This window comes from Odontesthes bonariensis, chromosome 4 (genome assembly GCF_027942865.1).
Source record: "Odontesthes bonariensis isolate fOdoBon6 chromosome 4, fOdoBon6.hap1, whole genome shotgun sequence".
Taxonomy (NCBI): domain Eukaryota; kingdom Metazoa; phylum Chordata; class Actinopteri; order Atheriniformes; family Atherinopsidae; genus Odontesthes; species Odontesthes bonariensis.
The window spans coordinates 22000516-22024350 of NC_134509.1; the positions used below are offsets into that span (position 1 = coordinate 22000516).

The 23835-nt window shown below is 43.1% G+C and overlaps 2 protein-coding genes across 5 annotated transcripts; one reads left to right on the forward strand and one right to left on the reverse strand.

The window, feature by feature from the left end:
• Positions 1-6401: 6401 nt before the first annotated feature.
• On the forward strand, positions 6402-14148 carry scoca (short coiled-coil protein a). 4 transcript variants are annotated; one of them, XM_075463503.1, is made up of 4 exons: positions 6402-6677; positions 10864-10935; positions 11023-11103; positions 12633-14148. In XM_075463503.1, the coding sequence occupies exons 2-4, from the start codon at positions 10917-10919 to the stop codon at positions 12773-12775; spliced, it is 243 nt and encodes an 80-aa protein (XP_075319618.1). In that variant the 5' UTR covers positions 6402-6677; positions 10864-10916; the 3' UTR covers positions 12776-14148. The 4 variants fall into 4 exon arrangements, with proteins under 4 accessions (XP_075319618.1, XP_075319620.1, XP_075319617.1 ...); XM_075463505.1 differs by having other exon boundaries at positions 10867-10935; XM_075463502.1 differs by lacking the exon at positions 6402-6677 and adding an exon at positions 9866-9996.
• Positions 14149-14161: 13 nt separating this feature from the next.
• On the reverse strand, positions 14162-23677 carry clgn (calmegin). The gene is made up of 15 exons (XM_075463500.1): positions 23457-23677; positions 20837-21100; positions 20685-20758; positions 20533-20591; positions 20225-20366; positions 20054-20135; positions 18901-19093; positions 18637-18826; positions 18370-18483; positions 18116-18272; positions 17255-17470; positions 17029-17145; positions 16771-16930; positions 16495-16667; positions 14162-15505 (listed from the first exon to the last, which is right to left on the reverse strand). The coding sequence occupies exons 2-15, from the start codon at positions 21098-21100 to the stop codon at positions 15431-15433; spliced, it is 2016 nt and encodes a 671-aa protein (XP_075319615.1). The 5' UTR covers positions 23457-23677; the 3' UTR covers positions 14162-15430.
• Between the last annotated feature and the right edge of the window lie 158 nt (positions 23678-23835).

Below are 23835 nucleotides of genomic sequence, written 5' to 3' on the forward strand. Positions count from 1 at the left end.
AGATAGATAGATAGATAGATAGATAGATAGATAGATAGATAGATAGATAGATAGATAGATAGACACATAAAGTGCAGATTGTCATTCAAATGCTTTGTTTGCCCTCGGGCTGTTGAATATTTTAGAGCAATTAATCAATGGCAAAGCACACAGAAGCACACATTTAGCATCACAAACAGATAACATCTACAAAGTCTTGAGCACACACTGGGACAAGAAGGCGGATTATTTCTGCTAGTTAGTGTTACACAAATAACACGTAGCAGAATAATGTACAAGTCAAGTTCCAAAAAAAGTTGGAACACTTCAGAAGTACAGAAAAACCTACTGCTGTCGTTTGAAAATCTCATAAACCAGTAATACATCACATTCGATAATATAGAAAACGCATTCAATGTTGAAAGTCAGACATTTTTTTACAATTTCAATGGAAAATATTTGCTCGTGTTGACTTTGAAGGCAGAGAAGGCAGGAAAAGTAAGTTGTTCGATTTACTGGTAACAGGCCGGTGGCATAACTGGGTATAAAAAGAGCACCTTAGAGGTGCAGAGTCTCTCAGACGTAAAGCTGAGCAAAGGTTCAGGAATCTGCAAAAACTGCGTTTACAAATTGAGGAGCAATTTCAGAACAATGTTCTTCAACATGTCCAATATATCATCATCTACCGTTAATACAATCATCAAGAGATTCTGAGACTGAAGATATGTCTGTGTGCAGGGGACATGGCTGAAAATCAACATTTAATGCCTGTGACCTTTTGGCCCTGAGGCAGGCAGATTCATCTACAACTGAATATTCCCATATATCAGACGATTCTCTTCACTCTGTCTGAGAAAGATCACAAAGTTGACCGAACCTCATTAATTCATGACTGATTAGTCGGCCTGGCCGTCCTCAGTCAGGTTGGAGATGTTTGTTGAGGGCAAAAAAAAAACCCAGCTGACGTGGATCGTTGCATTTGTGGTATTATCACAATGATACATTTTCATGAGGCAGATTTTACATAACGCGTGTGTTTAATCTAGTTTGTGGTTTCCAGTTTCACCAAGGTGAGTCCGGATGTCCTCTTTAATTTAACCATCTTACTGCTAAACTCCGTCCACTTCTGCAATATCCCATAAAATATCTCTGTCATATTAAGATAACATTGGAGCTAAATGTCTCTTCGTCTTCTGTTGCTGCTTCTTCTTCATTGGTCTCTACATCATTTTAATCTGATGCAACAACACGTGCAACTTTATTTTTCTTTAAAGGTCAGTGCATTGAGTTAAAATCATTTGCAACCATGTCGAGAAATTTCCACTCATCTAGTAACAAATGTCTTTAAAACACTTAAAAATAAGTCGGTGGAATAAGCATTTGTGTCCATGATGATGAAGATCATTTAATTCTTTTAATCAGCATTAATACAATGTGATTCTAAAATGTCACGTGCAGCTAAACTAGTAGTGGTTATTTCAAATATTTCTGAGAAATTAAGTTAAGCTGATAATCATTGCTAGAATTACTGAGTCTTGTTAGCACAAGACAAGCTTACATGTTGTTGTTCAGCAGGTAAAATGTTTAACATGTACATCATCTCAGCTTGGTGGGTTGAAGCCAGTTCAAGGCTTTCACGTCCACTTTTATCAACCGAACCAGTCTGCAAGGATCCAGCAGGTCCTGCATTTGGTTCAAATAGTTGCAGTCCTGCAGACCGAGCACGCTCACAAAACGCTTGCAGAGAATCCCCATCATCCACACCTCTAAAATGTCCTGCAGACTGATTACAAGCCTATGCATGAACAGCTTCAGTGCAGCCGACCCAAACATCTGTACAGATAGGACTGTGTGCACATCCAGCCCGATCAGTTTGCACACATGGATGAAAAAACCCAAATATCTGGCCTCTGCATTCGAACATTTGCTCTTTAACAAAAGGATCAGAGTTCAACCGAGGATGAAAGTAAAGCCGCTAGTTTTGCTGGTCGAAACAAAACGGTCAAATTAAAATGTTTGATCTTTAAACCTTTAGAGAAAATCAATGTCTGCTGAAACAAAAATCATTAAAAGATAAACGAGGGAACAGAAGAAAAACATTTTGTTCATACTTCCTGCTGAGGACTCACTCTGCAGCTGGCAGAGTTCCTCGTTTATCCTGAATATCATCCCCGTTTTCTGACTTAAGGTAAAATTATGTCTCTTTAATCTCCGTTTTGTTTATTTGAAAAAGGCGTAAATCAAGAGCTGGAGGTGAAAAAATGAGTCAGTAAGTTTGAACTGCAGGGTTCAGCCCATCTATTTCAGGATCACTGAGTTGTGGACAACTAGAGGAAGCTTTTTATTTGTATTTTTCCACAGCACCGAGTTTAGCTCCCGCACAGCAGAGGCTCATTCACAGACACACTCACAACATCGAGGACACTGCAGGAGACACAAACATGCTGATGTGCTCAGCACCAATGAAGCCGGGAGATGGACAGATGGACGAGTGCTCTTTTACAGCCTTTTCTCCTCTCAGTGTGTTGTTAGTGTATCTGCACATGCATGCGTGTGTGTGCCCCATGCCTAACATAACACTGGCAGAGCGTTGGTGCCAAAGTGGGCATCTGGTCTGTGGACCATCACAGGGGAGAGGAGGGAGGAAAAAAAACATACACTGCTGGCTTCATCTCCTCTCCTCTCTTCTCCTCCTCATCTCCTTTCATAGATCAAGTTTTTTTCTTGGATATAATCAAATTCACAAACAGGAATAAGGAGAGAAAAACACACTGCACCTTTCAAACCAACCAAGCAGCAATGCGGTGAGTATATAATTGAGGGCCATAAAAAAGCTCTCTTTGCTTATCAGTGGCTTAAGTTTTTGTTAGAAACAAGCCGATGTTTGTGTGTTCCTTATTTCAGGGATGGAAAGCCAAAAACACACCTTTGGACAGGTACCAACTCTTGGGCCTGCAGTAAGATTAAGTGAAACTGCAGTTTTAGGCCCAGATTTACTAAACTGAACAAATCAGGGCGTGGTTGCAAATCATGAACTGGATGGTTGTCCAGTTCTGAAGGTGATACTCCTTTTAATGATCTTAAATGCAGCACATACTGTTTTTCTACATAAATGACCAATATATATTTATTCTTTTAAATTGTTGCCATTTCAGAAAAGTAAGTTTGCTGGGCAAGAAAAACATTTCTGTGATTATCATGCGACTGAAAAAGCTGGATGTCTAGGACATCAAACGAAAATGTGGACAATGACATCCCATCCATGGAGGCAACATGTTCAGGAGAGAAACCCAGACATCCCTGCGCGTGAGGCAAGGACTCATCTCCGACCCGGAGGGAACGTTCCACCTTTTTCCGGTTGAGAACCATGTCCTCGGATTTGGAAGAGGCGCTTCACACTCAGCTGCGAATCGCTCCTGCGTTCGCTGAAGGTCACGACCTGAAGAAGCAAACAGAACCACTTCATCTGCGATCACACCAGACGCCCTCCTCTCCCCGACTACACCCTGAGATCCTGGCCATGAAAATCAAAACAGGATCGGTGACAAGGAGCAGCACTGGAGTCCAACACACACTGTGACTAAGCCCTTTGGGATCTCAAAATTAAAACATATTAACCCGGTAGCAGAAATTTAATTTTTCCGTTCCACCATCTAATTCGACTGTGACTGAAATCGAGACTCGACACACCAGGCAACGTTTTTCCAAACTTCTATTGTCCAAAGAGAGGATTATTACTTATTAATATATAACTGATTGTGGTGAGCCTGTGTGAATTGTAGTCTCAGTTTGCTGTTGTCAGCTGACAGGAGCAGCACCCGGAGTGGTCTCCTGCTGCTGCAGCCCATCTTCTTCAAGGTTCCACGTATTGTGCATTCAGAGATGGTATTCTGCATTCCTTGGTTGGAACGAGTGCGTATTTTTATTTTTTAAATATTTTTGGGGGCTTTTTATGCCTTTAATGATAGGACAGTTGGAGAGAGAGGGGGGAGACATGCAGCAAAGGGCCGCTCGGTGTGGGACTCGAACCAGGGCCAGCTGCAGCGAGAACCACAGCCTCTGTACATGGGGCGGCCGCTTAACCCACTACGCCACCGAACCGCCCCACGAGTGCGTATTTAATCTACACCCAGTCCGCCCATTCTCCTCTGACCTCTCACATCAACAAGGCATTTTCACAAGATATTTTCTCTTTTTCGGACCATTCTCTGTAAACCCCAGAGATGATTGTGCGTGAAAATCCCAGCAGATCCGCAGTTTCTGACATACTCAGACCAGCCCGTCTGGCACCAACAACCATGCCACGTTCAAAGTCGCTTTAATCCCCTTTCTTCTTCATTCTGATGCTCGGTTTGAACTACAGCAAGTCGTCTTGACCAACTCTACATGCCTAAATGCGTTGAGTTGCGGCCATGCGATTGGCTGATTAGCTGTTTGCGTTAACAAGCAGTTGAACAGGTGTTCCTAATAGTGGCCGGTGAGTGAATTTTCATCTGACTACACTTAATTAGCTGACTTGAGTTGCCTGTTAGGGCATCCTTGTCTTGTTTTCTTTCCATCTGTTTCTTTCTTAGCTCCAACCTTAATCACAGATATGCGGTTAAACAGCCAGGTTTCTATCCAAAATTCGCTCAAGTTTTAACCAAATCTCCAACTGTCATGTGAAAATCTGTAGTTGGGCTTAATGAGATCATTTATGTTGCTCATTTGGTCAGGTCGGGTACCACTTAGAAACGAAGAGATAACATTGTTAACCTGTTTATCCCCAGGAGTCTTTCTGGGGTCCCTGCTTAAAAATGATATGCCCAAAACGAATTAAACCATGTTCATGTCAAAATAAAGCTAACACTTGTGAGACTTAAAGCTGCAGTCTTGCAACTCTTTTTCAAGCATAATGCCTGGAACTGTCCGGGGATTCTGAAAGTTGTACATTAAATACCCCAATACAAAAAAAAAAGAGTTCTCTAGGTCCCCTATATGTCCCGCTAGGTCCCTCCAAAGCCAGCAGGTTTGTTTACAAAATTGCAGACCGGACCGGTAAAAGGTAACCAATCAGGTTACGAGCTGGGCTCTGCTGCCTGTCAATCATCGATTGTGCACGCACGATACAAGGTAGCCTCGTCCCCACGCTTATTTATCTGGACTATTGAACTTCATTACGGGCTAGTCTACTTACTGTGTCTTCCATGATCGCAAATGACAGGTGAGTTGATGAATGAGGAGTCGTGTACGCGCATCTGGCGTGCACGTAGACGTGCACGAGTTCTCATGTGTTTTGATGGGGCGGGACAGGAAGTTGAATAACTTTTTATTTTTCGGTTAAAAAATAAGCATTTCTTGCATTTTGCGACTACGGAGGTCACCGTTTTCAACTTCAAGCGTTCTGATAGATCATGTAAACTCTTAAAATGCCAAAAATTAGGACTTTACGTATGACAACAACAAATCCTGCAGACTGCAGCTTTAATCAGAGCTGGATCAAACCGGAGGTTCCCCTCCCACCCCCAGGTTGAAGAGGTTAAAAAAAGATTAAATTTTCACCTCACGAGGAGAGTAAAAGCTTCAGTAGGTCACACAATTCGTCAACTTTTCAGATTTTTGCGTTTTAGTTCAAACTGACGATAAATCTGAAAACAGATCTCAGAGTAAAACATGTCTTTAAACCCTAAAAGGTGGACATCCTGCTTGATTAATGGTGAGTCATTTGAGCCAAAAAAACACACTATTTTCATATCTTTTAACCACATTCCAGCAGTGTGGAGATAATCAAATTATTTCCATGGAAACGGGGTAAGCCACACCCCACTACGAAGACAATAAGATGCGGCTAAAAAGCCTTTTTATGTTCAAAGTTACTTTGTATTTGTGGTTTAAGTTTTGCCTCAAAGTGCTTAAAACTACAGGATTTTTGAAGGATCATCTTTCACTTCCGATGTCGTATCTAACATCGCATCAATCACAGGCTGACTTGGTGTTTAACTCCCTAAAAATGTTTTCCTACATGAAGAATTAGACCTGTGAGGATTTCTGTGAACTGCTCAGCCGGGACGTGATGGTGTCTGTCGCTGCTCTGCAGTGTTCAGTTTTGACCACTAGAGTTCACACTTCTCCCACACGTCTAAATCCAAGCTTTAGCTCTGAAGTTTTGGTTTGGAACGGGTTGAAAACATCTAAATTCTTCCTGGGAGCTACAGTGTTGTGGCCTGTAGGATGTGTGCATAACCTCCAGCAGCATCACTCTTAATGTCAAGTAAGTGTGTATATAAGGGCCATCTTTATGGTCCAATTTCACAAGAGCTGACTTGAGTTTAAACTTTGACCCCTGGTAGTTTTCCTTTGGGCTTGTCTGTCTTTTGCTTTTTTTCTTTTTTTTTTTTACACCAGAGGTTGCCATGGTGACCCATTCCAATGACAGCTATGTAACCCGAGCCGTCAGTCAGGTAGAGCAGGTAAGCGAATGGCTGAAACAGCAGGTGCGTGAGCAGACAGGGCCGAAGGAAAAGGAGACGTACAGAGGCAGCAAAAGCAAAGAAACAGAGCGACAAACGATGGAAATATCCGACCATAATGAGTGACTTTTTGAGATAAAAACAACAAGGAGTCCAAGCTGGAGGGCGACAAAGAGACTCCGGCCCTGGAGGCAGAGGTGGACGAGGATGATGGCACGTTTACTACCATCTCTTTAGCAGACGACACAGGTACAGCAGCTGCTCTTAAGTTTGCTTCTTCCCGTTTAACTTAAAGAGTGCAAAACAAACACCAGCACAGAATCTTATAACCTGCAGCTGATTAACTTGAAACCGGAGTCCTACCAGTTGGACAAAATCTCAACACGTGAAAGGAAGGAAACCTCTGAAGGCAAGGCTCTAATCCCACTTCTTGAAATGTTTTCATAATCGCTTCAGTGTCGTCCGCCTTTTTGATTACTGTGCTCCTCGAATGTTAGGTGTGAATGTGCAGACAGCTGAAGCCGATGTTAGAACTGGGCAAAGGTCAGCAGGGCAGAAACAAAGCTTTGCAACAGCAGAGTTGTTATGCAGGTGTGTTGTGCTGTGCCAGCACTCAGGTGTGGCTCCTTATGTGCCTATAGATGCTTTTCGCTTTCATTCACATAGACTTAATAGTTTTTTTTTCAATCCAAATTTAAGATCGCACCACAACCCTTGATCTACCTTCACTGTGTATTTCAGTGAGACACAAGGCACTTCAAAGATACACTCCAATTCAAACCAATTAGTCTAATTATTTGTAATAAAATCACAATCCAATCAAATTAAATTCCAAATTAGTCCAATTCTTTACACAGAGTCAATTAAAAAAAAAAACAGAACAGATTGCATCAAAGTGTCTTAGATTAAATCCCCCCATCCTGAGCCCTTTAAAAAGGAAGAAACCTCCAGCAGAACCAGAACCAGGAAGGGCGGCCATCTGCCTCAGCCGGCTGGGGGTTGGGAGGACAGGAAAGAGGGGACAACAAGCACCATAGCAACAGTCATGTCGTATGTTAATGAGGAGTAAAGAGAGCAGAGGTGCATCATGGGAGCCATCCCTAACTATAAGCTTTATCAAAAAGGAAAGTTTGAAGCTTAATCTTAAAGTTAGAGAAGGTTCCTGAACCCAAACTGGCAGCTGGTTCCACAGAGAGGGGCCTGATAACTGAAGGCTCTGCCTCCCATTCTGCTTTTAGAAACTCTGGGAACCACAAGTTAAACCTGCAGTCTGAGAGCAAAGTGCTCTGTTGGGAAAATATCCAGCTATGAGATCTTTAAGATACGACAGAGCTCGGTCATTAAGAGGAGAAGAACTTTATTCTACTATGGATTTAACAAGGAACCAAACTCAGTTCATGGGATACTAAACTCAGTACAACCTTATTTAAAAACAGACCGAGTGCAGGAAGGCGAGACAAGCATTTCGAGGAAGATGTAGGAGGCATTGTGCTTCTGGAGCAGCCAGGGACATTTGTTCCTCTCTAACATCCAACAGAGAAATAAACCAGACACGAGGCTTTCCTGAGAAAACACCAAACTACTGTGGAAAACTGAGCAATGTGAGAAGAGTTCAAACTAAAGCAGGCGTTGATGTTTCACATAAGCCTACTGGATTAAATCCAAAATATCTTTAGTTATGCAAATTTTCCCTAATAATTTCTCAAATATTTTAAATCCCGTTAATTTAGAGCCGGGGAATCCAGAATATTGAGAGTATTTCAGCTTGTTTTGAGACACGTTCGCCATAAGTTATCAAGTTTTGCTTTATCAGATGTGTCAAATCTTTACATACAACCAGAGCGAGCAAACAGAACGTTGCTTTATTACGAATGTCTGACCCCAAGCAAACAGAAAGTTGTGAAAATGAATTTGAGGCCCTCCAGGCATTTACTCGTGAGCCACAGCGTGTAAAGGTCGAGTATTGATTACAGTGACATTTCTATGTGTTTTGTGATTATAAAACAGGACTAAGTAAATACTGTACAAGTATCAATACGCGCAAATCCGCTGAGAAATGCACACAGAATATACTCAGAGACTTTGACTTAAAATCAAGCTGTCGGGACTTCTTCTGTGTCCTTTTCAATGGAGAAAACACCGGCGGGAGAATGTAAATGTAAATGCACTTTATTTATACAGCCCTTTACAGACAATCGTTACGATGTACCAAAGTGCTTTACAGCAGGTAATAAATAAAGAGAAGAATAAGTAAAAACAAATAAAAACAATAAAACAACAGTGAAAGCAATAAAATATAACAAAATGGAAGAATCAAGATTTGAAGAGGCCCAGGTCAGAAATAAGACGCAGCTCGACGGGGAGCTTATTCCAGAGGCTGGGGGGAGCTTATTCCAGAGGCTGGGGGGAGCTTATTCCAGAGGCTGGGGGCAGCGACAGAAAAGGCTCGGCCAACCCAGTGTTGCAGCACAGACTTTTCATTAAAGGGGCAAAGCTGCAGACTCTTCTGTTTTTGCATTTCTACCATGAAAGTTAAATTAATATGACTTAATATGATGATACTTCCAGTCGTTGTAGATCAAATTAAGGTTAAAACGAGCTTGTCTCTTCATCTCAAAACAACAAACCCCGCTAAGATGTAGATATCACCCTTTTACACGTTTTAGATTAATTTGTTGTGATTGCGCCGTTTTTCTGATCCTCTTAGTTAGAGAACCGTTAGTTTACCGGTTGCATTTTGATGCTTTTTTCAGTTATCTCTGAGCTCAGGACCTGTCATTTCATATTGATTTTCATCAAAATTAGACTCATTACAAATACAGTCGTATTCAGATTAGTTTTTAAATGATCACAACTTTGTCTGTCAGTCAACACAGGTGTGTTTACTTCTGTGGGAATGAGGTTCTACGTTAGGGTTTTTATTTTCTGTACCTGAAAGTATTTGCAATCTGGAAACCCACTGGCTGTAGTCCAAGGAAAATGCAGGTAGTGGATATCTAAATGTCATTTAACCCACTCAGATTTCTAAAGATTACACTGATTGTTCTGTTATGGTAAAAAAAAAAAAAAAAAAAAAAAAACTCAGAAAGCCTTTATACTGAGCAAAAGATTGAATAGACTGGCCACAGATTGCTGCTGGTGACGGCAGCATCCTCAGGGTCTGTATTGGCCAACAAACAGCGAGCAGAGACGCAGAAGCTGCAGGGATACAACACATTGACTAATAATCTGCACGGCAGCCGGCAAACACTGCATCATACATACAGCCAGATGGGCAATATGCAATAAACAACAAAACAGAACAAAACTAAAACACAGAGGTCTGATGGGGCTAAATTAATAGGTTTTCATCTCCAGCTGCTGTTGCTGCACGACCGCCTGTATGTACAGGGCTGCAGTGAGTGTTTCAGTGTACCTGAATGTACTGGGTGTTGCTCCCCCTGTCGGTCGCTGAGGTGAAGTGCGCAGACTGATGACGATGTCGATTGATGAAGTTCATCTGTCATCATCATCATCATCCTCCGCAGCAGCACAGTAGTCTGTTTACAGGAAGCCCTTTTTACTATAGGTATGTAAACGATGCGTTCTGTCGTTTCTTAAAACCTTCAGAGGGAAAAAAATCTCGGTATGCTTTTGAAAATGGGAATTTCACTTTAAGCTAAAGCTAGCTAGTAGCATAAATTAGCTTGTAGCAGTGAGCTCCTCTGCTTCCCTTGTACGACGACACGTTAGATGTATTTTTTTAAGATAGTCGCTTCCAAAAGACTTGACTGTCAAGATAGTTCATATTTCTAAGGGGAAAATGCTTCGCGTTTGGTTCTAAATTGTTAAGCCTGCCTCTTCTTAGTAAGCGTAGCTAGTCGCTCAGCTGGTTAGCTTAAAAAATGCTAACGTACACACTCCCAATATCGGACACGGTTGACGACAAATTATTTATTTTGGCTGGGAGATGATGTTGTAAGCGGTAACGGTGTGGCTCTGCTTGGCTTGGCGATCCTCGCTTGTTAAATTGTGGCGGTTTCATATCATATTAGTAAGTAGACAGCGGCAGTTGGTTCTCCAGCTGGTCAGCAGCGGGCAGCATCCCCGCATCACCTCACAGGCTGGGTGCGGTTATCTGCTCCCATTACTATCACCCACACAGAGGCATCTGAACTGTTTACACAGCCACCGCTTTTTACCGTAATTTCGATGGTTTTTGACAGACTGACGTGGAAAGGCTTCAGTTTCAGCTTGATCAGTTTCTTTTACATCCTCTTCAAATAAAGCTATCCCGTGTTTTCTGATCTGACACACCACCTTCTCTCATACAAGCAGTGTACACTTACAGGAGTCTCTGCCTGCATATTTAGCAGAACCACCATCTTACAGCATGCTGTTCTCACTAAGAAATGTCTTTAAAAGATTCACAGTTGTTGTCCCTTTTCCCTTTCAGCAGACGGTGGATCTGCAGCCCTGTATACTAAACAGGAGGAAGAGCTTTTCATCATGAACTGCGACATAGATGGTGCGTATTCTCACACGAGATCTGTGCAGGTTTTAACCCGGAGATGTTGTGATGCGTAAACAGCAACATTTGTTGTGTGCACTTCAGGAGACATGGAGAACCAGGTGGAGATGGAGGAGAAGACGAGGTTGATAAATCAAGTTTTGGAACTTCAGCACACACTGGAAGGTAAAAAAAAAATTAATTCAATCCTCTCCAGAGCAGCAGAGCCTCTCCTCTTAATGCACAGACACACCGACTACTGATCACAGATAAAAAGAAAAGGCTTTGTTGCTTTACCCTGCGGCCACTTACACATTTCTGCACCTTTTAATCTTCTTCTTTTCAAGAAAGCACCTGGAAAAACATCCAGCAACCTCAGTGTTATTCCGTCAGATGCAGCGGTGGCTCTTTTAAATGCTCTTTGTACCAACTAAAGTCTCTTAAATGCTAAACAAAAAGGCTTCCCAAGATGGAATATTTTATAATGTAGTGATGATTCTAAGAAATAATGAGTTAAAATGATGAATATTAGTTCCAATTCTTTCAAAACCGGCATAAACGAGGCTTTAGAGGAATTTCTGCTTCTCGGTGAGAGTCAAAACAGTTTAGTCGGTCATCTCACAGGTGTTTTTATATGTTTCAATACTTCTACTCGTCTACGTGATCTTTCATCTTCTCCGTGAGCTGCCATGATGATGCACCACTGATACTGAAAATTCAGAGCTGAACCTTAAGGTCGCTCACTAAGCCGCTTATCCTGCTTCGTAGCTCAGGCCTCAGGTTGATGACCATCATTATGGTTCTGCTTAGCAAGATCTCCGTTGTTAGAATTAAAATCTGTGGTTTCTCCTGTATTCCAAGCTGTTGACGTCGTCTGGAAGGGAGCAATGTTGCTCTAAGACCTGTATGCACCTTTCAGCATTGATGGAGCCTTTCCAGATGTGCAGGTTACCTGTTCCAGTCACTAATGCCCCCCTCATAGCATCAGAGATGCGGGCTTTTAAACTGAGAGCTGATAACAAGCTGGATGAACCCTCTCTTCTTTAGTTCCTAAAAGACCACAGAACAGCTTTCCACTTTGTCTTGGTCCATTTTAAATAAGCTTTGGTCCAGAGAAGACGGCATTGTTTCTGGATCATGTTCACATCTGGCTTCTTCTTTGCCAGATAGAGCTTTAACCTGCATTTTATGGCTGGTTGCCTCTTTGAGGTGCTGTTTTTATATCCAATCATGTTACGGATCTGCTGCCAGTCGCCCCGATTAGATGTTCCTCGTGTTGTTTCCTTCTGTGTCGCTCGCTTTTCCAGCCTTTTGTTGCCCCAGACAAACTTTTATAAGACGTGCTGCTGCTAAAAAACAAAATTTCTGTTTTAATTTAACCAAGTGTCCCAACTTTTTTGGAAATGGGATAACTTAACACGTTATATAAAAAGCTTTACAGGGTCCAAAAACCCTCTAAAAGACAACATTTGAACATTCCACTGGTCTAAAAGTCATCTTATTGCAGTTATTTGAGAATCAAACTCAGTGAAAATATACAACACAGTTTGCATCCATCTTTTAATTAGCCCAGAGGGGAAAAAACTATTGTTTTCGAGCGTTCAGGTTTCTGGTGCAACATTTATGAGATAAAATCCCCAAACGGGGCAAGCAGATATTTGTTTTAATGCTTCCGAGTTGTGTGTTTGAGCCTCTTCTTCTCTGTCGTGTTACAGATCTGTCGGCGCGAGTCGACGCAGTCAAAGAGGAGAACTTGAAGTTAAAATCAGAGAATCAGGTCCTAGGGCAGTACATCGAGAATCTCATGTCGGCTTCGAGTGTCTTCCAGACCACCGACACCAAGGGCAAGCGGAAGTGAGCCGTTCTCAAAGGAAACCTGAAGTCTGGGGCCAGGCAGCCGGGAGAGGAAACCCACCGCGGAGACACGGAGATGGGTTTGCTTTCTCTGCCAAACTGGGAGTTTCCTGTAACCGCTAACCCGAGTCAGAACTAACAGTGTAAATATAAAGAAAAAAAACTAACTAAAACTGATTTTGTCACCCATCCAGTCAGCTCTGAAGTAGATGTTAGGTTAATTTGGCCCTCAGTCCTCCTCTCGTCAACCTTTAACCACCAATGCAAAAACAGAAGTGTGTTTAGTGGCTACGGGTCGTTTAAATCCAAGTTTCTCCATCAGAGTAATGTTTGTAAAATAATTCTCAGCTGGTTGTTTTTCTCTTTGAGGACACCTCTGACTTCCTGTGGACTCCCCAACATTTCGACTTTACATTCTGACCCAAAAGCACCTTCATGATAGGCACCGGTTTATTTTTGTAAAGTACTCTGTGTGGCAGACTGATCTGCGTCTTTGGCTGGTCTCAAATCTCCTCTTATGACTGGATTTCGTCACTTAAAAGCTGGTAAAACTGAACAGTGTTACAGAAAATGAAAAATGTACTTGGATGGCATGTTTAAGTAATATCTAAAGTGTTTGTTTGGCAGATTATTAGATCTAATGAAATGTAAGTTAATCAGTGAATTGCAGACTGTATAAAGTTACTGAGAACTATTTAGCAATAGTCGGTGGATCCTAGTAAAAGCACATACACTAAAAATAAACTAGCACTGTAGTCATGTTCTTCTTACAAGCGGTTGATTTAAAAGAGAATGAACTTTCAGTGTTGGTGTCTGCAGGAGCAGAACTGTGGCAAAGACGCACCTTAGTTTACTACATCTGCTTCCCTGCTCCTGTAACAGATGGCTTCCCCTTAAATGCAAGAACAAAAGCAGTAAAGAGGCCTTGAGTGGTATTGATCCAGTCTTTCCGGCCTGGAGTTCATCGCCTGCCAGAAAATGGCTTTAACCGTCAGAGTGCCGACACCCACAGTGTGCAGCAGTACGGAGGGTGTGTCCAAGATGGCCGCAGCCTCGGAGGAAAGGGATGAGGAGGCAGTGAAAAAAAACCACGTTTCAACAAAAAGCTTAAGATCAAAACAAAGATAGAATTTAACGCCGTTTAACAAGGGATGAACCAGCCACTTTAACCAAGGCTACGAATACTTTGTTGTAATTTATTGAGGTTATTTTGATATTTTCAACAGCTGTACTGTGGTATTTCATGATTTCTCAGGCATGCTTACTGCCCTTTCTGCACACATGATGATAGAAACTCATCTCGTGTGTGTAGATACTCTACACCTTTAAGTACTTTTGTTCCAATAAAACACAGATAATGTGTCTGCTTTGATCAAACTTTGGGTCCAAGTCTTTTTGTATTAAATAACTTTATTTCCAAGAGCCATGTACAATTTGCAAACAAATGTAAACAGGGATATCTGCCAGCATCTGGCAGGAGGGTGAACTACAAAAAGCTTGAGACGGCAATAAAAAAAACAACTAATTTGCGTTAATGTCTTTCTCAGGCAACAAACTCCTGCTTATCTGGACATTTGTGGGGAAAGAACTGCTTTGTACTGACTGAATGAGGCGTGTTTCATATCCAGCTGCAGAAACCCACGTTATTCTGCCTCACAACTGACGGCCAAGGCAAGAAAAAGTACCTACTTCTGCTGCAAGCACGCAAACTATGTCATTTCTTAAAAAAAACAATTCAGACCTCAGCTTGAAGTAAGCACATCAGTGGTGTATGTGTCAAGAGAATTGCCTCAAGTCTGTCCAAACACTGCAATATTCATTTATTCATACTGGCATAAACAAACAAAACAATAAAAAGCAATAAATAGGGTTAGAAGTGCTAACTGTCAACTTGCTAAAACAGTAAAAAAAAAAAAAAAAAAAACACAAAAAAGTAACTGATGCTTGTTACAAACTACCTTAAATCTAAACAGAAGAATCCATTTTGTTTAGAAGCTGAGGTGAGTTTTCTGCTCACAGTGCAGCAACATCTCCTTCAGTCCTCCCGTTCTCAAAAGCCAAACAATTTCAAACAAGACAGGAACTTTGTCCTGAAACCGTGTCCTCAACCCTGTTCGTCAATACAAGGACATGAGAATTAAACTTCTGAGATGTGGCCCCCCGGTGATATGCCGTAAAAAAGATTAGAGGAAGTGGAGCAGACGGCGTGGACGCTCTCTGCAGCCGCCAACGACGGGACAAAGACGGGGAAAATCTGCGATGGCTATGTTCAGAGAGAGGACAGACACGAAGTAGAAGACGCGGGCCGACAGGCATTTTAACAGCAACCATATCTAGAACAGAAAAGAAGGCTGAGGAAAGCGTGGAGGCTTGAGATGGAGGAGGGTGGAGAGCTAAATGCATTCATCTCCACACAGGAGGAGGAGGAGGAAACACAAGGGGGCAGGATACAGGATATGTGGTCTGTAAGACTGCAAACCTGGGTGGGTGTAGCTCTGTGATGGAGGAGACGTGGATGGGGCAGCCAGGTGACTGCAGGCTACCAGTTGGGTTGGAAGAAAGTCCTGCTGCTCCACTCAGGGAGGAGGGAGCAGCAACAGATGTTCCACCTCCTTCTCATCGGGGGAGAAAGAAGACAGCAGAGGAGGGATTTGCCTCCTCAGTCTTTCCGTACCCTCCTCTTCCTCACAGCTTGTTTGTTGCCCTCTTCGGCGCCGTCTCTGTCGTCTTTCAGCTGTGGGACAGAATTTAATTTAATGCGTTTTAACACAAAAAAAACAAAAAACAAGACTCTGCTCATTTCTTTTAAGATCAAAGGGCCTGAGAAGCAGGGAAGGAGTATTCCCATCCAGTCAGGGTCGGAGGAAGGATGGATGAATGAACCAATGCCATATTGTAGGTCTTCGTGGACAAGATTACAGCAACCAGCAAGGTCTCCATTACCATTTCTGATTAACATTTAGACGATGTGAAGAAGAACAGGTGAACTGTGAAAATCTAACATCCCTTTGTTAGCGGTTAGGACAACTGCTTCTTCTACTGATTTATAACCAGGAGAAATCCAACATAATCTGCCACCCTCTGGTGACACTTCGCAGCCTGGTTTATTTGCTTTGAGCCAATCAGTGGAAACATCTGATTTTTAAAATCAAAGAGGGGAACAACCAGAAGAACAAGTTAACGAGCTACAGGTTTCTGTAAAGCAGAGCTGGGTGGTGGTTATCCGTGGGCTCAATACTCCATGTAACACTGGTCACATACAAGCGGCAAAGTCACCCACTGCTAGCAAAATTAGCATTTCCAGGTTAGTTAATATGAGAAAATACGTGTCCAGCGGTGGAGTCTGACCTTTCAAATTATTGTCATCCAACTCCAACTAAAACAGAAATGTTGGTAATGAAACATAGACGTTTCTAAGTAAATCTGCTCAACTACTCCAGGTTCCTTAACTGATCCGAGCTCATAATTGTGGTACAAAGATGGAGAAAGTTAAGCCATCGCTGAGTGCATTTAATCAGCAGAAATTAGTCTGATCAGTGGTCGAGCTTTGTGACTTTAACCAACAATGACATGTACATACAGCTGTAAAGTTACTGTGAACATAATGTGAACCACTGTCTGCATGTTAGATGTGATCATGTGACCTAATTTGGGTAAGAACACATTCATCAAAGCTGTTGCTGGATCTCTAACACCAACTAACTAAAAATTGGTGACACCAACCTTTTCTTCTACTGTTCTCTCTGGAACTTTGCTTTCCTCCTCCTCTCCTTCTCCTTCTTCTTCCTCTTCCTCCTCCTCTTCTTCATCTTCTTCTTCCTCCTCCTCATCTTCATCATCCTCATCTAGATGGTCCCCTCCTGCACCACTGTCCTCCACCTCACCCTCTTCTGTTGCTTTAGAAGAAGAAGAAAAGAAAAGACATGGTGGTGACAGTGTTCAGAAACGCTGTAGCTAAGACACTCTGGTCAGTACAGCATCAGCGGAGGAGTGTCACACCTGCAGCTGGTGCTGCCTCTGAGGCCTCGGCTGCTCTGTCTTCTTCTGCTACAGCTGCCGCTTCCACTTCCTCTTCTTCCTCCTCCTCTTCCTCTTCCTCCTCTTCTATAACAGTCTTGGGAAGATCCGTCTTTTTGTACACATAGTCATCATCAGATTTCTGGAACACAGAGCAGAGAGAGCAGTTTCGGTCAGGTTCAGGACTTAAATCATGCATATGATCAGCGTGGACAGTATAAATGAGACGGTTCTTGGTACCTTTGGCCAGCAGAAGAGCACTCCCAGTCCAATGGGCAGGCCTACTGTCAGGATGTAGATCACCCAAAGCCACGGTCGCTCCTCTGCCGCCATCATCAGCTGGGCAAAAATCCCCGGCTGTTGAGATAAAAAGGTAAAAAAAAAAAAAAAGAAACATCATGGCGCTGTGGGACATTACATGTGCCTATTTAACCTTCCTGCAGCCGTCACAAGGCGGCAGACTGACCTCGTTAGCACTGGCCACCAGTTTCTTCAGCCCCCAGCTGTCAGAGGCCCAGCGGTCGGCCACCTCCTTGTGTGAGGTGATAATGAAGTTGTCAAAGTAGATATCCGAGGTCATGGACCACAGTTCTAGTCCCAGACCCTTGAACGGCATCATCCTGAATGGCTGCAGGTCCTCAAAATAGTCTGGGTTGTTGATCTTGCGTGGCTTCCAGACTCCCTTGGGACAAAGAACGAGAGGACAGGGTTAAACCTCTGGAATCAAAACATATGACCGATTTAAGATGATGAAGCAGCAAGATGCAGTCGCCATTCCAACCTGTGTAGAAAGTGCAGACTTCAAACTTTAAACCGGTTTTTAAATTGTGTTGATAGACCAAGAAAAAACAGACTCATGACATATAATTCACACCAAGCTTTTTCCTGAATAATGCCGTCACTGTAAAAACGGGCTATTAGAAGGAAAGTGCTCGCTGTGGTTTTCCCAGTAAAAGAAATCTAACTTTCTCCGACTCAGATTTGATGTTTTCTTGTGCGATTTCAGGTCAAAAGTGTTAATGCTGTATGTCAAAATGAACAAAATAACTGTAAAGCCACATATGTGCAAAGCATGGCGAACAGTTTTTTAGGTGAAATATAAAAAGGTAAAAATCAAAAGTAGTCAAAAAATGATCTATTTTCCCTGGAACCCAGAGGGTTAAATGAGAAGAGCCTCAAGCTGCACTGGAAGGGGTGTTACGGTGTTGTTAACACTGATTGTCATGGTGAACATGGAGCTGAAGTGTAAGACGAAACAAACACAACCAGTGGAAGCTATGCTGCTGCCGGGACAAGCGTTCCACCAAAGCTAGAAATCAGCCGTTACCTGATAGTTAGGATTGTCCACCAGAGGGGCTTTCCATTTGCCCTTGTACTGAGGGTTGTTGATCATGGGGCGCTTCCACCTTCCACAGCCAGGGGCCGTCTCGCATGCTGGGTTAGGAACCTGCGGGGCCTCCCACTCTCCATCCATCTCCTCGTCCCTGCACACACAGATCGACACGCAGCGATGAGCTTTCAGGCATCGTTCCGCTGTTTAAATAACACAGCTCCCAGGCTGCTGAGTATGAATCTCTTTACCAGTCCTCCGGTTTCTCAGCATTAGGGTCAGGAACAAATTCTGGTTCATCATCCAGCCAGTCCTCTGGTTTCAATGCATCAGGGTCCTCAATCTTTGCAGGTGCATCCTCATCCCTTGAAAACACACATAGATCAAACACTGATTTTCCACTGAAATCTGAGACTAAAATATCAGCAGAATAATGTAACTGCTCTTTTTATGTAGTTCCTCCTCGGTAGAGATGAAGGGTTGAACATCTTAACGACTTATAAGGATGTTATAGTCACCAGTCAGCAGGCTTCACAGCCTCTGGGTCGGGAATCTTGGCCCTCTCATCCCAGTCTTCCGGCTTGGAGTCATTTGGGTCGTCTATCTCCTTGGGTGGGTTGACAGGAGGCACCACGTCATTCAGCAGGCTGCCGCGGCTCACGCTCGACTGATCGATGAACAACTCGTAGCTGTTGTCCGGGTTCAGAACTGACGGCAGAAAAAAGTGAATAAAGTACGTCAAAGATCGCGGAGCAGACATTTTTCTTCTTTTAGCTACATACCCAACGTGTAGAGGTGAGTTTTCTTGTCGGTGTAGAACTTCTTCAGGTCGACGTCGGCCCTCTTGGCGTGCTTCTCCTCCACGTCTTTGTTCAGAGGGTTCTTGTGGCGGAAGATGAAGTGCAGCTTGTAGTCCTCGCCGCACTTGTCGGGTCCAAACATGATGGTGTAGGGTGTGCGGTCGTGGAACTGCTCCTGCGGTGCAGAGCGGGAGATGACGGGATACGATGAGGAAGTTTGCAGTCTGGAAGTGTCAACACAATCTTTCCAAAGTTCTTCAGCACGCGTGACACGAAGGTGTCTCTACAGCAGTTTTCACATTTCCATTGACAGGTGTCAATGAAAATGGGTGCTCTTCTTTTCCTGCAGTCAACATGTGCAGACCTACACTACTGGCTATGAAGGGCTTTTTTCCCCTTTACCGAACAGATACCCAAAGGACACTTTGGATGAATCAGTCACCTGATTGGCAGATGACCACTCTTCCTCCTGAGCTGAAGGATTCCACCTATGTGGAATTCCCACTGTGGCATTTGACAAAAATCTCTTCATTTTTAAGTTGTATACAACTACAGGGCAGTAATTTCTGCAGAATTTACATGTAAAATGATCAGAGAGAGCAGCCGGTGATTATGAGCCTTTAAAGGGTAATAAATTACAAGAAGAATAGATTAAAAAACAATGTAAAAGGTGCTGATTGGTCTGAAATATCTATAAACCAAGTGACCAAGTCAATAAGCTGACAACAGAGGGGCAAACTGAAGCATTATGTTTAAACTATAACAATACAGCACTGTGCAAAAGTCTTCATCCTGAGTGACAGGCGTTCTGATTCCTGAGGGTCTTAGTTAGTTTTCTGTAAGCTTAAAAACAGTTGAACTGGGTTACTCGCAGCCTGTCACAGAGACACATCATTTGTTCCCATTTCTTTAGTTGCATCTATGAAAAACAGCAAAGATAACACAGTTTGACTGACAGAAAATAGGATTTCTGCAGCAACAAGGTGATTCCCAAAGAGCTGTTAGCTGAAAACTTGGCATATCTCAGCATGGTGTGCAGTGTGTCCTTAAAACATTTGAGGAAACTGGACAAGTGGAGGACAAAAGAAGAAGTCAGGCTTAAAAAATCTCTGCAGCAGATGAACAGTGAACCAACCGGATTCAGACTGCCAGTGTCTGAGAGCAGTTTGATGTATGCTCCACCGCAGTCAATGCCATCCTGGAAATTCACCTCATACCTACAACCAGAAGACAACCAAAACATTTTCAACAATTTCTCTGACGTGAAAAAGAAGTAAAGAAAGAGTCTGCGCTCGTGTTAACGTACTGAACGACTAGAGGTTCATCCTCGAAGACAAAGGGTTTGTCCAGCATTGCAGCAATGGCGTGATGTTTGGCCCGGGACTTCAGCACCAGGCCCTGGTCGCCTGGAACCTTGTTCTCCTTCAGCTGCTCCACAGCCCACTTTCCTACCGTCACACAGGGGTTGGATGGACGTCAAAACGCAAATAATTAAGTCCGAAAATTTCATTTTGATGGTCCTAACAACAAAAGTTTGACTCTTCGAGGAGATAAGTGTCTCTGTGTGGAGTTAAGACAACACACATCTGGATGAGACGAACAGCTGCAACTAACCGTCATATTTGGCGATGTCCTCATCCGCGTCCTCCTTCGTTGTTTTTGACGTCTGCCATCTGCAGGGATCAACATCACAAAGCTCCCTCTCACACACATGAACACAATCCTTTTGTATGTTTATTCTTTGAAGCACTTTTCTCGAGCAATACCTGTCCAGTGAGCCGTCATCAAACGTCTCCGCGAGGTACACGTCTCCGGTGGGAACGGGAGTTTTGTACGTTACCTGGGAAACATGAAAAGATATCAGATTGTTGTAAGCTTTACCTCAACATGCGCACTCGATGCAAGACCCGTTTCTGACCTGAAAGGAGATGTTGGCATCACTTCCAGTCCTCTCAGCTTCCTTTTCATCCGTCTCATCAGACTGCTCTTCGTCCAGCACTGTTGCTTCCTCCTCTTCCTCATCCTCTGCCATCAGAACTTGTAATTCCTCCTCGTCCAAGCCCATTTCGTCGTCCACGTCTGAAACGTCAGCCTCTAAGTGCTGCTCTTGGGCCGCCACGGCTGCCACGGCCAGCGAGGACAGGAGCAGCAGGCGCCACGTCCAGCCTCCGCCCAACTTCATCTAAGGCGTGGGGTAGGAACGGGAGTGGTGAGCGTATGTTGAGATAAACAAAGAGAAGCAGGGTGAGGAGGGGGGGCGAGTGGCATGGAAAGAAGAGGCAGGTGAGTTTGAGATAGGTTTTATTTATGGAGAGCGACTGTGTGCGTCGAGTCAGTGATATAAATAGAGAACACAAGTGTATTAAGTGATGGAGGGAAGGTGTGTGCGAGATGAAGAAAGAGCAAAGAAATGGAGGTCATATTAGAGCACATCACATGCAAACTGTGTCATCACATCTCATCCTAATGTCACACTTTAGTCACGAGCCTGAAGTTAAACATTAAAAAAATGCACCTTTTCTACTCCAGAAACATCTGACTTTTGTAAATCTGCCTCTATCTCCTTATGCATCCCTACAAATCTAGCCTTCTAGTTTTCCTCACAGCTCGAAATGAACATGTATTTGAAACCGTAAAGGGCTCAATATGTCTAACAAAAGCATCAACAGCTTCCTATTGATCAGCCCGTCTTTGTTAGAAGATGCAGGAAATGAAAAGCATCACCGTAGACAGCACAGCAGCATGTGTTACTCAGATCCTGGTTAACTTTAATTTACACACCGATGGTGTTCCATCTGCTAACAACAGAATATCAAGCGTACGTGATAAACAACATGCTGATCACACAGCACAAAAACGCATTAATCTTATCATGAAAAGAGTCAAAATGTTGCTCATCTATCTGCATTTTTATTGTGAATGTAAATAATATTTAAAAATCCAGACAGGCGAGATTAGACTTACTAACAGCTTGAAATCATATGTAAAAATGTTCTATCCTTATAAATAACATATGCTGGACACTGTTATTGTTGTTTCCCCCGCCCCCGCCCCACCCCCGCCCCCTCTATTCACTTCAATGAGATCACGTGTTAAATCTTCTGGGGTGAACTGACATGAATGAACGACAGAGACAGCGAGTCAACAAGAGTCAAATGGTGGGAACAGATGAGAAAATGTGTCACAGATGTTACATCATATCTGCGAAGACGCTGGTCAGTCACACGAGTTTACTGTGTGCCGGCTTCGACCATAAATGTGTCCAAAAGTGTCCTAATGTGCATAAAGTCTCCTTTGAAACAGGCAAAAACCGCCTCAGGCAAGAGTATCAAGATTGTGGTGCAGTAGTGGACTTTTTTATACTGCTTCCAATCACCTTTTCTCATTCAGATCTTTTAACTGTGAATAAAAAAAATAAAAAACAGCGATGACTACCAAGCTATTCCTCTTAGGACAGAGTTGTTACCATTGCAGATCACGTTTAGGGTTTTTAAAACTGTGACAGCTCAAATGTAACCCAGCTGAATGGAGAGTGGAACCAGTGCTGCTGTGGAAATGCTTTGGTTCCCTGGGAACTAGTCATGTGGAGTACGAACTAAAACCAAACCAGTTCCTTTTGGTTGACTCAAATCCACTGAGTGACTGTCCTCATCTGTAAGAACAATAATACACTGCATGTCAGAAAGGAACATGGCTCTCTGATACCCCTAATTTAATTTTGTCCTTTCTGTGCATCAGCTTTATGTAATTTCCTCATAAAACACATCCAAGACAGGACTCAACAATGTCCATTTCTTTTTGTTGAATTGCTTGCACAGCCGTCACTACCATCACATTCATCTTGACCCCACAACCATTATGACAAGCTCATCATGACAAGACAAATATGAGCTAACGAGCAAATTGTAGTTCATTTTACCCACAATACGAGCTGTACAAAAGACAAACAGGACACCCCTCAAATTTATTACACTACAGAAATTCAAGTTTCTGTCCTTCTTGTAAACACAGTCCATTTCATGGGGCAACATCACTCATCAGCCTCAGGCTGCTGCTGTTAAACAGCCGTAAAAGCTCTATTTTTGTTCTAAAACGCTTTAAAAACCGAACCTTAATATGACATAAGTATAGGCACTGTAAAATGAAGTAAAATAAAGGTCATAGGACAGGGTTGTGAAGTTAACATGGCTGCCACCGAGCACTGCAATGCCCAAACTCTCAGATGAATGGCTCAGTCCGCAGCACCTGCTCCGCTGGCTAATGCTAGCTATTGTAGCAGGACGCGCGCCAGTCACAAATGGCAGACGTTAGCATAACAACAGCTTATCTAACAACCAAAAGGGCTGATACATTGCGTTCACCGATGAAACATGCCCTGAAATTAAAAACACAGGCTGCATAAATGATATTCTAAGTAAACTGTGATCGAAATATTTAATGGCCAGCAGAAATGAATGGATAGCAACTGCTAGCTTGCTAGCTTAGCAGCGATAACACGCAGGGTGGGATGTAGATATTCGGAGAGCGCACACACAAACCTTGCGCCTTGTTGTAACTGTAGGGGGAAAAGCCTTCCTTTAAAACTGCTTCTCAAGCAAAAACAACGTAGGAATCTTGTGCGGTTGGTCCGCTTTGAGTCTCACTGAGGAACTGGTTGTAGAGAACGGTTATCGGCTGGGAAGGATGGACCGTAAGTGACAGCTTGGCCCGGATAACGGTGCGAGGTTGAATAGTGCTGCAGGGCAGTTTTTGGTGAGGCGCATGCGCACTGCGTGCAGATGCGGAACGTGAATGATGCCTTCAGGTGCCAGCAAAATCATGAAGAGAAGAGTCACTCCGTTGAATATTTTTTTTCTTCAGTGATTGATAAGGGGAAAGGCAACTCTTACAACTTAATTTCTTTACCCGGTAAAGTCT